Raw genomic sequence first — 14,924 nt, 5'->3', positions numbered from 1 at the left:
CATGCTTGTTTGATACAAGACCCAATAAAGGTCGCATCCTCATCATAATTTTTACGTTTTTTTCAGCAAAAATGATCATTCTAACTAAAAACATGACTCAAATCGCAATCGCAACATCTGCCAAAATTATTGCAATATGATTTTTTTTGCATATGGTTCAGCCCTACTGACGGTGGGTCCTTGTGTAGGTGCAGAGGGGTTCACCAGCAGATGAAAGTTAAAATGTTAAGAACAGAAAGTGAAAGGTAGACAGGACGCCTTCTCCTGTTCTGTCTTGATTCTCACAATAATCCAAAACGCAGCCGTAAATCACTGCCTGGATCTTGTCAAAGTTAACCTGCTGTCAACACACAGGAGGTCTGTAGCCTGTGGAGCCCCATTTTACTCAAACAAAAGCAACAATCATGCAGTTTGACAGAGTGATTTGTTCCTTAATTCAGCTGGTGCTTTCTGTCTCACCTGTTTGTGTGTGGAGAGGGATTGTTAGTCTTGGATTGTCTACTTTTCTTTGTCATTTTGTTTCCTGCAGGGAAAATGAGGGAAGCCGGTTCTTTCCCACCAGTAAATAATTGGTGTATTGCACCTTTATTTTCTCCTCACTGCTGCAGTTTGTTCATCCTGAACCTGCTGGGTGACTTTAGAAAGCTGACAAGACAAAGCGTTATTCTGTACACACACACACAAACACACACACACACACATACACACACACACACACACACACACTTCTCCAGACGCCAACATGTACTCATACACATATTCATACTTCCTCTTGTCTAACTGCTTGGTCTGTATGACTACACTGATTTATTATTTGCTTTCAGACCCACATAGGTTTACATTACTGTCCATCCTACACACTGTTAGCACCAAGTTAATATGGAAAGAAGTTATTGGTCAAGTTACTTTGACACTTTCTTCATTTACTAAACAAAATGATAAGTGTGTAGTCATGTAAAGAAGAGGCATATTTAGCCTTTGCACCTTTTTGTGTCTTTAGTCAAGATAAAGTTGCTGTCATCTGTACACATCTTTGTGTGGTTTACTTACATGTTGCTCTTACTGTAATGTCTTTGTTGGATGGTTTACATTGGCTGTGTCATCCCTGCATGACTGGCTCCTCAGTGATCCGGCAGTCAGTGGTCCAGCACTGACTGCCAGCTATATCTTACACAGAATCCCCTCCTATAAAAAAAAAAAACAAAAAAAAAAACACTCTTTGATATGCTGAATTCCTGGGAGCTGTGTATTAGAGCGGTTTGTGTGTATGTGTGTGTGTGTCAAGGTCTCTTTGCATGCGCGTGTGAGTGCGTGGCAGCCTGGATGCCAGATTGGGCCTAGAGTTATGCGATGAAGAGGAGAGATTACAACAAATGACAAAGCCCCATTCAGCCTTGAGAGGACTCTTAGGGAACAGTCTCTCAATGCTTTTTTAATTAGAGCGACTTCAGCGCACACACGCACACACATGCACACACACGCACACACACGCACACACACGCACACATGTCTTTCTTTCTCTGCCTCAGGTTTTTGCAGTCCTTGCCTATTCATTACCACATATTACTGTTTTTGATTTGCTTCCTTGCTTAACATCCTCTATTCAGCACCAGTGTGGGTGTGTTGCTCTTCACTGCTTGTTTTTCAGCGTGTGTTTATACTTGTGTGTGGACGTCTGTAGTGCTGTGTGTGACCGGGTGCTACCCGGTATCAGAGGGTATCTGTGTTTGTGTGTGTCAACGTCATATTGCTGCTGGGCTTAGGGCGGCGCCATCCCAACACTAGCACTCATTACATCACTGCCACACACACACACACACACACACACACACACAAGGGCGTATAGAGCCGCTGCAACTACCTGCTTTGTCCAGCACAGCCCATCTTTGAGCGGTGAGGTCACTGTGTGAAATCCCTGGGATTCCGCGTGTGTGTCCGTGTGTGTCACAATCATTGTTTTCTACATGTGTGAAGCCATGTGTGTCTGCGGAGAATACTTTTTACTGTGTCATAAATTCAGACCTTGTAAATCCGTTTGTTATGGGTCCCATTGTCTGCTTGATTTTCTGTATCTGTGTGTGTGTGTGAGTGTGTGTGTGGGCGGTGGGGGCTGCCACATCACAAAACACAGTCAGGGTGTGTAGATTCACAAACTGTAGTGCTGATTACAGACCTAGCAAAGTCATTGAGGAGCAAACATCTTATTACACAGAGAACATTGTATACAGCCTGAGCTCTATTACAGGCCACAACTCAGGGCTACTTTAATACCCAGGGGAGTGAGTGGAGGGCACAGAGAGGCAAACCGCAGAGAGGGAGGAGCGTGAAAGTTTAATGCAACCCCTGCGAACGTCATTCACCACACACACACACACTTTGATGAGCGAGGTAATTTTACCTGGGTAAGCAGATACCTCCAAACCCTCATCCATCGCCGCAGACCTGAAGCCCCGCCGGAGAGGTAAACGTCTCTCAGGCAACGGCATTGTGGGGAGCGTGTTGCTGTGGCAGCAATACCGTGAGGCAACAATAGGGTCCGACTGTGATGTCGAAGTGAAACCTTAATCGTCTTTCAGGTCACGTTTAACGGGAGGGTTTACAGTAAAGTAGCACGCAGCAGAGTGGGAGAACCAAGATGGAGTTAACAAAGAACAGAAAAGGCATAATGAGAGCTGAGGTCGCCACATCTCTACTGTAGCTAATAGTATATTATTCATTCATTTTAGCATTTTTATATGATTTTACTATACTTTTCTAGACCATCATGCACACATACTCTTCAGGCACGCCCAAACAAATTACACATATTATAGTCTCGTAGTCCTGTGAACAAAATCAAAATCCTTTTTTCAAACGTATTGTTTACGGAATAAGAGCTAATGGGTTGTTTTATAGGAAATGCAGTGTGTTTGATGTGGCAGGGAAGCAGCTGGAAGACATCAGAGTGGGACTGAGGGAGTGGGAGTCTGTATACACAGGGATATTCAACTGATTTACCCTAAAGACTGCGTATGTTGTGTGTGTGTCTGTGTGTGTGTGTATGTGTGTGTGCATCTCCTGTTACATAACATGTTGTAATAGATACACCTGTTGAACACTGTTTACCTGATCCAGCTGTGTGCTCTCTCTGTCTGAGCTTTTTTTCTCTAAAGATGAGAATAGACCAGACGATGACAAAGCACCTCAGGAATTCAGTCAGTCTTGAGTTAAGTGACATTTCGAGCCATATATGTTCTGATAACTGGAGCTGGGTGAAACATCTTGGAAAACTGACCAGTGTCCCTTTATCTAATGTTTGTTTCTGATTTAAGCTGCAGTTCCACATTGTGATTGATCGTCTGGCTGACCTCCTGTGGCCTCACTCACTCTCAAACTCACATATTTATATTTAGCAGGACTGTGTAACTTCTTCTACACATGTCGTCCCAGTATTCAACTTGTAGATGTTTACAAAGGCACCATCCACAGAAATACAGTAATTATGATACAACTAGTAATTATTTTTGATAAATTATTAATCTGTCAATCTGAAAAAAATGCTCCTAGAGTTTTGTTTTGTATAACCAAAGGCTCAAAACCCAAAGATACTGAATCTGCTATCATATATATGACAAAAATATCTGCAAATGCTCACATTTGAGAAGGTGAAACCAGCAGAAATTTAGTATTTTTACTTTAAAAATGACTGAAATTATTAATTGATTATCAAACTAGTTACCTGTTAATTTTTACCTCAGTTTTTAACTGCATGAGTCTTATATCTGCAGTTATTTTCTTTACACAGCTGCTGGTTTTTCTTTAAGTGTATCAACTTTTAACTATAATACAATGATTGATGAAAATGGACCAAAATCTTTCACACTGACCTGTGGTGGGAAAAAAAACAATAATAATACAATAATACAGTTCAGCTTGTAGCTTTGCAACAGCCTATACAGCTTTTTGTGTGCATGGAAATTAATGAATTAACGGGTCTTAATGTTAAATTTTTTCAGCGAAAGCTTGAAACTATTTCACTAATAAACATCAATCAAGTTTATAGTTCAGACAGTCAGCACCAATGACAGAACGTACATGGCTAATTTTCTGTCACACTTTAGTTTAGCCTTTGCACTAATCAGGAGGACAGACGACACACACAGTGACGTTCAGAATAGTGTGAACTTTATACTTTTTTGAGTATTCAGCAGAAAATATGCTGCAATTATTTACATTTTGAAAACACACACACGTACACACTCACACAAACGGCGCCTTAACAGTAAAAAAAACTGCAGCATGACTCATTACTTTCTTTGCCTGTAGATGGCGCACATGGACATGTTTACCTCTGCGTCTGCTTTTCTTGCCAGTAGGTGGTGCAGGTCAGACTGAGCTGAAACTGCAGCTCTGCAGCTGGATGTTATGGACTGAACATGGTGTTGAGTGCTTAGCATCAATACAACTTTATGTCCTTAGGTTGTTTTTTTTATTGTGATGGCAGAGTCTTGCCACAAGATGGGAGTGCTCGGCTGATGTTGGCAGATTTACTGAACGTGAGGATTTATCTGTAAAGACTAATAGATCCCATCAAGGTCATCCAGGTCATTATATAATGACTGCCTTTATTTTATTTTGTAAATATTATAAACAGGTGTCCTAATTCAGGCCACTAGTCCGAGACCTCCTTAGCCTCAGACACACACACACACACACACACACACACACACACACACATACCAATAAAAGTACACAGAGACATTTAGAAAGGTATATTCCCATGTCCTTCCTTGCGTCCCTGGCAATGGTCACCCTGACAACCACTTTCTCTGACGACTGTTCCCTGACAACGGCATTCCTCTACTCTAATGTCCTTTAATGTACTCATGTGCGCACACACACATACACACACACACAGACACACACAGACTGACTCTTTGAGTCCTTTCAGTTCCCTGCAGCTGTCAAAACCTAAAATCTCTCTCGACAGTGACACACACTTTGATCACACTGCATATTTAAATGTATCTAGGGCATGTTTGGCACGGTACATTGCAGCTCGTAGGTGAAGGCAGGGTGCAGAGCGCTCAACGCACACAGACACTCACACACTATCTAAGTGCACTCTATGACAGATGAGATAGCGAGCTCGGAGTACTCTACCAGCACAAATGTACTGGGTGTGGTTCTGCTGGGGCTGCGTTAAGAGGCAGCATCTCTCTCTGAGCAGTTTATTGCAGATCGTTTTACACTTTGCTTGAGTGACATCATACTCACGTCTTTCTCTGCCTCTCACACAGATGCATTTATACACGTTCTGTCACTGTGAGCATTCGGGTTCATGTTTGGAAAGTCCCAGTAACTTCTTGCTCATAAGACACCAAATTGATTCTCTTTTATAGCAAAAGCGATGAGGGATTATAAATTCTTTGTCCAGCAGCCTACCAGCTCTCCTCTTCCTCACTGCCCCCCCACCCCCACCCCTCAGTCAGTAAATCTGTTTTTTATTGGAGTGCTTTTTATCTTCCAGCAGTTCTCCACACATCAGAGGGGTGGGAGGAAACGTGACCGGGGTGGCCATGATGAGGAGTGTATGGTTTCATTTTCTTACTCCTCATCATCACTCTCCCTTCCTTCTTCCATTTTGTTCCAATATGGAATCTCAGTTTCACATGATACGTGTTCATATCGTTTCTCCTCCTCCATACGTCTCCCTCTGACCTCCTTTCTGGATGACTGCTATTGATCCACGAGCTGCTGGAGTGGTGTCACTGGCACTGAGTGATGGCAAAGGTCTTGATATCATCAGTGTGGGATATACCCTAACATACCTAGCCAGTGTGGTATTCAGGGACCCTTCAACACTACATTTTTAGGGAGGTTGGAGGAGGTGGAGGGAATCAGAACAAAAGGAAGGAGGAAGATGATGAGTTGCAGGAAGGATTCAGGGGTTTTTGGCACTTTTCCTGACTGCATTTGCTTCCTCATGTTTGCTGAATATCATCTCACATTACTGTGATATTGCTCTTATTTAACATAAGTGATGTTGCCTCTCTGGAGTCTCCCCAGCATCTCTGCCTCTGTAACATCTGGCTCAGCATCTGTATTCCCTCTAAGCATAGCTGGAATGTTCTCATCTTAAAACAAGCTTTGATCTGTCTGACCAGTTGACTGGCATATATCCTGCTCTTTATAGTTGCTATCTGTATGTGTGGATTTATGCATGTGTGTGCGTCTGTTGTGAGGAGTTTCAAAAGGTGCCAGACAGCAGATCTGCACCAGTAAAGATCAGCTGAATTATTGAGCACCCCCTTCGCCCTTTGTAGTTTACCTGTATCTCAGTGTTTATTCCTGCTTTTTCATTGCTCATTCCTGTGCAAAGACACCACTGATATATACTGCTCTCTTCCCGTCAGCAGCTGTCGGTGTGTGTGTGTGTGTGTGTGTATGACTGTGACAGAGGAATCTGTGTTTTCTCTATCACCACATTGTGTTGACAGGATCTGTCGTCTGTGCTTGTAATGGTTTGCAATAAAGGCAACTGATCACTGCTCACTAAAGGAGGGAAACAGGGGAGGTACACAACTGAAGTGTGCCATTAGCCACAGGAGAACAGTGTGTGAATTATTTGATGAGCTACATGTTGATAAAGATAAGAGTGTGTGTGTGTGTGTGTGTGTGTGTGTGTGTGCGTGCGTGTGCGTGTGCGTTTGTGTTTTTACCCCCTCTCCAAGGCTGGAAATGCTCAGCTGTGTGAGTGCTCAGCCTGGGAGCACAGCGATCACAGAGGCAGAGAGTGGGAGGGGCACTTGCACACACACACACACACACGCACACACACATAACGACACACATACATGCATACGCACACTTGGTAGTGAGCTTGTCAGTGCCGGATGCTGCCGTTGCTTCAGCAGCTGGGGGTTCATGATTAGAAGTGTGTCAGCTCGGAGAATAGGACTGATTGGAGTGTTTGTGTTGCATTTTTGTGCTCTGGATCTGTGTGTTTGTGAGTGATAGCATTTCAGCTGGGGGTATTTGTCCAATAGGAATGGTGTCAGTGGGTCTTTAGCACGACTACACTACACCAAGGTGTGTATGTGTGTCAGCAGGACTGAATCAGCAGGAATGATTTGACTACAGGGATTCAGGAGCGCGTTATTGACTTTGACTCAGGGTGGTTTTTCATGCTGGAGAGCGAGGGACTGTGGGAAGATCTTATGAGAAGGAATACAGATGTAATGTCACAGGACGACAAGATGACAGACCCCCTTTAGGGGGCTTCAGGACTGCCCCAGGATGGGGAACAGCATCCAGAAGAAGAAGAAGGTAGAGACAGAGAAAAACTTCTCTGCGCCCCCGTCTCCCAACCCCGTCCGGGAGAAACCAAAAGGCTTCTGGCTGTTCGGACGTCCAGACAAACTGAAAACAGGTAGGAGGAGCACAGGATGTCTGGAGGGGATGAGTAGATCTCCGTCGTCACATAAATGTTCATTTTAAAGTCCTGACTGAGTGTTTAGGGAGGACCCTTTTATTATTGCTTATAAAATCTGACTTGTTTTTAAGGTGAGGAGTTTGAGAAGGGATTGGATTGGTACTGACTTGGAGTGTGTGTGTGTATGTGTGTGTGTGTGTGTGTGTGTGTGTGTGTGTGTGTGTGTGGATGGTCATGTGCATGTGAATTAGTTCCTACAGTAAGGTTTTTAAGTGCAAAGTGACAATATTCTAGTGCTGACTTCTCCTTAGTCAGCTTCAAGGCTTCCTGCATATTGCACAACTGTGCAGAAGAGGGTTGTGTGTGTTTGTGTTGTGTGTGGGAAAGAGAGGCTGTTTTTTTTTTATTTTGCTTCGTTGGTGTTCTAGTGACTTGTTTCTCCTGCTGACAGATGAGTAGGGTAACAGAGGATTTTAATTGAAGACTGAGTCTGAATTTGCCCCCATACCTCTATTCACCTTAATGCCACAGTGTGTATATCTGTGTGTGTGTGTGTGTGTGTGTGTGTGTGTGTGTGTATTATTTTATGACTCTGTTGTTTTTTCCAGACCACTATACCTGCGGTGGAAAACAGAGCTTAGCCTGTCCCACGCTGATCATTGTCTCTGTTAACTGTCCCCGGAGCAGCACAAACTACCTGAATAACAGGTTTAACACAAACTCACAGTGACACAGACAGACTGTCAGATAATGTTCTGCCGCTGAGATTTGTCTTTCACGAGGCTGCTGTTGATATTTTCGTTTCCTGAGATGGTGTTTTGTCTTTCGTGTTTTCTGCCTGCACCCAGGACTACTTTTATCCTTCTTTTCCTTATTGTGTATCTCAGATAAAATGACGCTGTCTCTCTTTCGTTGCTTTGGATTCCTGACAAAATAATTTGAACTGTGTCTGAGTCAGTGTGGAAAAGTTCTGTTACAACAAAATGTGTCGTTTCAAGCAGATGCTTTTAAAGAAATTTGATGTGTTAAGACTTTTGATGAACAGCTGCTGATGGAGCCGTTTGTCCACCACAAACCTTTGTTGCCTCTCATTAGAGGGCCGTCAGGGTTACATGGCCATTAGTTGGAGTTGGTGCATTAGAATATTATCAAATGCATTTATCTGCCTGTGGCATTACACAACATGAGTTATGACCAACATTAGCCACAACCAAAAGGCCATAACAATCAGACCATGATGAATCATTTAGTGAGAGACGTCCATGTTTGCTTGTGGGTGATGCAGTTAAGGGTTTCAGATGAGAGAAATGTCTTGATAGTTCAGTTTATATTTAACCAACATGGCTGAAATCGGTCCTTGATGCTACAGGTTTCCATGGAAACCTGCATGTTAATGGTGTGTTGGAGTGCTATATAGGAAAAAAAAAACTGGGCAGTTTAAGGAACGTGTCTTATGACAACATCAGGATGGCACATGTGTGTGTCTGTCTACAGAGACGATGGACTGTGCTCATAGTAGATAATGACTGTGTGTGCATACAAACACATCTTGATTTGATTTTCTGTCAGGGTGGTCGACGTCTGTGTGGGTATGTGTGTGTGTGTGTCTGTGCGATGGTCGTCTTCTGTTCTCCTGTATTCACCGCCCTCATTCATGGGGAGTTTATTCAGAAACCTTGGGTGTGAATGCATTCCTGCATTCCAGCCCATTTCCTTACGCATGGACACCCATCCAGCACACAAACACACAACTTCTCAGAGCTGGTCGGAATGAGGCTCAATTACTTTAAAAAAAAAAAAAAAGTATCATAGCCGCTTCTTTCTACACAATATCCCAAAGTAAAACTAGATTGAGCAAGAGAGAAGGAGAAAGAGTGCTTTGTGCACATGTTCAGGTTGCTGCCATGTTGATGCAATACCCCTGCATGTTGACTTCATGTCGGCTGTATTTATATACCAGTAAACCACAGCTAATGGATTAAAGCCACAGTGAAGGCTGCAACCACACAGTACATGGTCTCTGTGCTGCAGTGGCGTAGCCTCTAGTTGTAGCAGGTTAATGTAACATGCAGGAGATGAGCTCAGTGAATAGATCCTCACTGTGTGCTCCTGAAATGTGTCATCTCTGTGGTTTTGGCCACGTTCCAATCCAGAAACCTTTCCTTGTGTCCTTCACAGCACCTGAGGGGTTGTTGATGTTGTGGACTCCCGACACCTCGCAGACCGGGGAGACGACTGGATGTCACACATTATTTTTGGTCAAGGTCATCCGTGGGAGTGTGTTTTGTTCTTCATCTCACGCTTCCCACTGGCTTTTGCTTAGTCACTGAGCATCTCATTTTACAGGAGGATGTCATTATTGTGATATGCAGTATGACTATCAAAGTGGACGCTGATACATTTTCTGTCCAAATTATCTTATGAGTTGTAAATAATTAAACTTCAGTACATTCTGGACAGATTTTCTGATTGGTGACTACGAAGATGAGACCAGATGCTTTAATTTTTTAAATTTGAACTTGGTTTCACCTCACACAGTAACTCACGCCTCACTAATCAAAGACTGGGTGTGTTTGTCTGCACACAAACTGTTAAAGGACACAAGATGCTGAGTAGAGCTGAGATGTTGCCAGCTGAGCTCGAGGGTCACAAAGATGCCTATTCATCTGGGGATGTGAGCACTGAGTGGCTACAGTGGACAAGATTAGCTCACTATGAACTCACTTTACTGCATCCACAGGTGGCCAGTGATGCAGAGGGAGTCACACACACACACACACACACACACACCGTTTTGATGTTTTTTAAAATCATGCGATGCAGCTGATGGGTCTCCAGATGTTTCATATTACCTTCTCATAACCGTCCACTCTGCAGGGAGAGCCTCAGCTGGCTTTCATCACTGGACAGTCTGACTCAGTGTGTCTCGGCATTAAAATAAGACGTCAGAATGATCCATCTAATAAACCAATGTTACTACAAACCAGAAATATCAGGACTTATTGTTGAAATCACACATACCCTCCCCATGGCTTTCCCCTTCATCTCGTTCCTCCGCACTCCACTCTGCTTCCTCTCCTTTATCTCCTTGACCTTGGGATTGTCGGCTTGTTATTTATCTTCAGCATTCCTAAGGTGTGACATTTGCATTTGGACGCAGTGAGATTTACACTTCTTGCCTTTGACTGTGAAAAGTGAAAGAAAAGAAGAAGAAAAAAGCGTCAGCGATGGATTGAGAGGTGAAGAATAATGAAAACTAATGTCAGAATTAGGGAGAGAGAATAGAAAGAAGGTGACTTTAGTTGAGAGAATATAATAGGAAGAGAAGACATGAACATGTTGTGTAGGGATGTGTATAATTCGAGAACAAGGCAGCCACTGGGTTTCCCTGCCATTTTCATTATGACTGTCTTGTGCAGGGTGTGATATTCCATATTCCATTATCCTGCCGGGTATGGCTCGCCTAAGCCTTTTGATTTCTGTAAGCGGGGCTAAGACGCTCTCCTCTTGGTCCTCCTTTGAAGATCCCATTTACTGTGTGCCACTGTCAAAGTCACGGACTCCCTGCAGAGAGCTTAGGCAACACACAGTTGGATAAAGGAAAGATGACTTTTCGTCTCTGTTATCTATCCCTCCTACGCCTCGCCCCATCTCGTCTTCCAGCCCTGATCTTTTATGTTCTGTTGCTGTTCCTCTACGAGCATCTCACTGCTCTCCTCTGCTTTTCATGCAGGCAAGGAATACCTGCACACAAGTCCGTCCATTCCCTTTCTTTTGTTTCTTTTCTGTTCATTTTGAAGCCGTACTTTCTATCACAGAAGACGTAACAACAGGAGGAACGATGGAGTGTTTCTTTAACCAACCTCTGCATTTGTACTTTCCTGTTTCCCTTTCTTCTCCATCTACGACTTTCTGGTTTCTCCTTTGTCTGTGCTGTGGACTAAGTACAAAGCCCTCAGTCTGTTTAAAGCCAGTGAAAAGCCCTGTCATTCATCAAACCTCGCCTCCTTCCTGTGACATTAGGTTTCTCAAGACCCCAAGGGCAGACCAGCCTGTCTTGACTCTGCCTGTTTTAATTGTCGTCGTCAATTTTTCACCTGTAACATCATGTTCTGGCCCGTTGCACCGGACTGTCGCCAAACTCTTCTTTGGAGATGAAGGGAGATCATTATCGTCTTCCTCTGTCCTGCCCTCTCATGCCCTTTAGCAGCAGGAACTTTTGTTTTCTACCTTTTAAATGAAAGGACGTTTTTGGCAGCATGCAATTGTGGTTAGTCTGCATACTCTGGTCCTAAATGTAGCATGGAATTTTTTTTTTTTAGCGACTGGATGGCATCTCTACAACACTTTCAAGTTGGGATCATTCTTTCTAAATGAGCCACAACCCGTTAGCAAGTCTCATGCGTGCAAGAAGAAAGTGTATGTGAGGCATTTGTAAGATTGTAAGAAATTTTATGACTTGACCCAAATTTAACTTAAGCTGCTATGAAAGAACTCATGTTTATTTTAGCATTTGGAAAAAGCAGCGTTGGGTTCATTTTTAGAAATAATATGATTACTACCTGAGTGCAGTAGCACATTCAGCACCTTATTACATTCCTCTTCCATTATAACGCTTTGCTTAATTAAAGCTGCACTAGTCAACATTGTTATATAAGCAATGAGTTTTCACCAACACTACAGTTCAGCTCAGCTCCCCATTTCTCCCGAGCCTTTTAGCATCTTTCAGCTCACTGTTTTGATTTTCCGTAAGATCCACTTATTAGTTTCCAGCAGCAGTAGGCATCTGTCAGTAAAAAAAAAAAGTTGTGATAATCCCACCTGCCCAGCACCAAGCAGCAGACAAGGTTTCAGACTGCTTGATCTGCTGAGCACGGAGGAGCATTTAACGATTTAAAACCCACAAGTTTCCTAATGCAGTTGGTGCAGACCAAAACAGACATAAAAGGAGAGTGAATTTTGAACTTGTGTTCATCAGGCGGCCATGAACATGACATCAAATCAAGCTGCACTGTGTCTGTTGACTGTGTAAAAAGGCAATTATTTGTTAACACATTAGCCACTCAGTTAAGTGATAATATGTCATATGTAACGTGTGCTTTTTGCAGTAGGACATAACAATTGATCGAAATATTATTGAAATTGCAATATGGCCAAATGAAAGGTAGGTAAAATGTGTCACAACATACCAAAAATGGTGCATTGTGACACCCCAACAAATCAAATTCTCCAAATGTAGGCGAACAAGCTCATTTGGCATAAGCTTTAGCAAAAATCACATTATCGTTTTAATATTTTATTTCAGTGAAAGTGAAATGGAAAATATTGCAATATCTGTCAAAATAATCACAGTATTTTTTTTTTTTTTTGCATGTCGTTCAATTTCAATTTACGTCTTGTTGCGCTCCATCTAAATGGTCAAAAATATCAATAGCTTAAGAAATGGGAATGGTTTCAATATTATATGTAGATCAAGTGACAGGGCGCTTTTTTTGTTTAAGTTGTGTCATTGCACTTTGTGTTTCTTTCACATTTATATCAAACAAAATGTCACCACACAACACTGGTTCTGACTGTGTAATACGCCATGTTGCTGCTGTAGCGTGAGTGTATCAGAGGCTGTGTCTCTGTTCCCTGTATAAAAGGGCTCAGTGTTTGGGTCGCTCTGTAATGGGGCTCAGTCCAGTGGCTTCCTGCATCACCACTTCAATTGAATTAAAGCATCAGACACACACACAGACCTGTATGTGACCCTGCTACTCAAAGGTAATTATTTCAACTTCTGACATGGCTTGGATTTGATGGTTATCATTATGAAATGAGAACAAACTTGTCGTTTATTTATTGCTTACGTTATGCTTCATCACTGTGTCCAATCTGTAATTTGAAACTTGTGACAGTCTTAGGTAAGCAAGTCCTGCCCTGCTGATGGAAGAGAAAGCGATACCAAACCCACGATTAAACTTCACTGAAATGTAGTTATCCATCAATAAAATAGGCTTTTACTTTTGTTCTGGCACTGATAGAAATAAATCTTTTTTTGATAAGCTGTTATAATCACTTTCTGATGTGTTTTCTGGTTAGGGTTAGAAAACTGAAACCAGTGTTTTTGGATGGGCCATAAAATCAGGAATGTTTACCACAACTTGACCAGTAACCACAACAAAATACTTGCAGAAATTATTCTAATTAAAGCGGTGGAGTTATTCCCCCAAAAACTATCAACATGAAAAAACCTCAGGATCAATATTTTGGTCCATTGCGGGACACTAAAATCCCGTGATTTCACATTTAATTATTTCTGTTATATTAGCAGCTTTTGTAGCAAAATGAGATTTCAGTGAAACTTTTCTAGGTCACAGATGTTGATTTCCCTGAAATAATTTCAGACATCTGAGATAATAGATATCATCTGTGGTCAGAGACGAACTGTGGACTCAGATAAGGATCAATAAGAATGTCAAACTCTGTTTTTGTGCATCACCCTTTGTAAACCTGTGAAAAACCTCAGCAAATTGTAAATGTGTCGATAAGATTCATCGCTGTAGAAAAAAATTTAAGATATCGGCTGTTGCAAGTTCAAAAATGTTTCAGAAAGGACAAACGATGAAATGCATGGCCAAAATTCACACTCTCAACTATGCAGCTGTGTGTGTTCATCTTCACTGTCACACACTAGAGTTTCACAGTTCTCTGCTTTGAATTTGTACTCAGATGTTCATAAAAGCACTTCTCTTTTCTGAGAGTTATTGTGCAACCTCACTTTAAATTAAATTGTCCACAATTTTACTTTGACCATCAATTTTTTTTTTTTACTACATCTATAAATCTTTCCCACTCAACTCAAAATTTTCATGCAGCAAAGCAATTACAAAGTAGAAAAACTGTATTTCTCAACATCATTTTACAATCTCAAAATCTTATTAACCCTACAAAACCTCCTTTATTTAACAGAGCACTCATTCTGAAGCTACTTGTGTTTTGTATAAAGTCTTGTAGTGTTTACTTGTAGATGGACAGTAGCTAGTAATGAAATCTGCTACATCTCAGCTCATTCTTTAAGATTAATACTTTTTCCAAACGGTCCCCAGGAATTAAATCTAATTAAATATAAATTCAGTCAATGAGTGTAGAGGGATTGAGGATTTTTGCCAGACAAACACCAGCAATCATTAAACTCAACAACTTGAGTTATGTCATCTCCCTGGTGTCAGGAGACCTTGGACTCATGTAGGCGAGGAGGTTGCACTGGGGAGCTGAGTATCTGCCAAGCAGATGGCGTCGAGCCGGTGCCAGCCTCAGCCTCTTCTTCTACTTCACCATTTGGCAGCAAGTTTACTCAAACACACTGTCGTCTTTTCATGCGGATTTACAAGTGTTTTCAAACTGATTCAGTCAAAATGGTTTTGACTTGTTTACGAAGGAGAGGCTTAGTTCGTTGGCCGTGCATAATGGGATTTCACTGAGGAAGAGGGATGAGGAAGAGTGTGTTTCTGCGACACTAATGAAG

At 42.2% G+C, this 14,924-nt stretch overlaps 1 protein-coding gene across 4 annotated transcripts in view; it reads left to right on the top strand.

The window, feature by feature from the left end:
- Window positions 1-14,924, top strand: part of nhsl3 (NHS like 3) — a 35,798-nt gene that overhangs the window by 3,255 nt on the left and 17,619 nt on the right. The window contains exon 1 of one of the 4 annotated variants that reach the window (XM_071501101.1): window positions 6,817-7,411. The exons of the other annotated variants lie outside the window; for them this stretch is intronic. Coding sequence (XP_071357202.1) covers window positions 7,279-7,411 — 133 coding nt within the window. The 5' untranslated portion in view covers window positions 6,817-7,278. Of the gene's footprint in view, window positions 1-6,816; window positions 7,412-14,924 lie in introns of those variants that run through there. 4 annotated transcript variants of the gene reach the window in all.

The sequence above is a fragment of the Trachinotus anak genome, unplaced genomic scaffold, assembly GCF_046630095.1.
Source record: "Trachinotus anak isolate AG129_WGS33_773 ecotype Australia unplaced genomic scaffold, CSIRO_AGI_Tana_v1 ptg000016l, whole genome shotgun sequence".
In the NCBI taxonomy this organism is placed as follows: Eukaryota; Metazoa; Chordata; class Actinopteri; order Carangiformes; family Carangidae; genus Trachinotus; species Trachinotus anak.
Note: the sequence above shows the minus strand (reverse complement) of the source record. Positions and strands in the feature narration are given on the sequence as shown.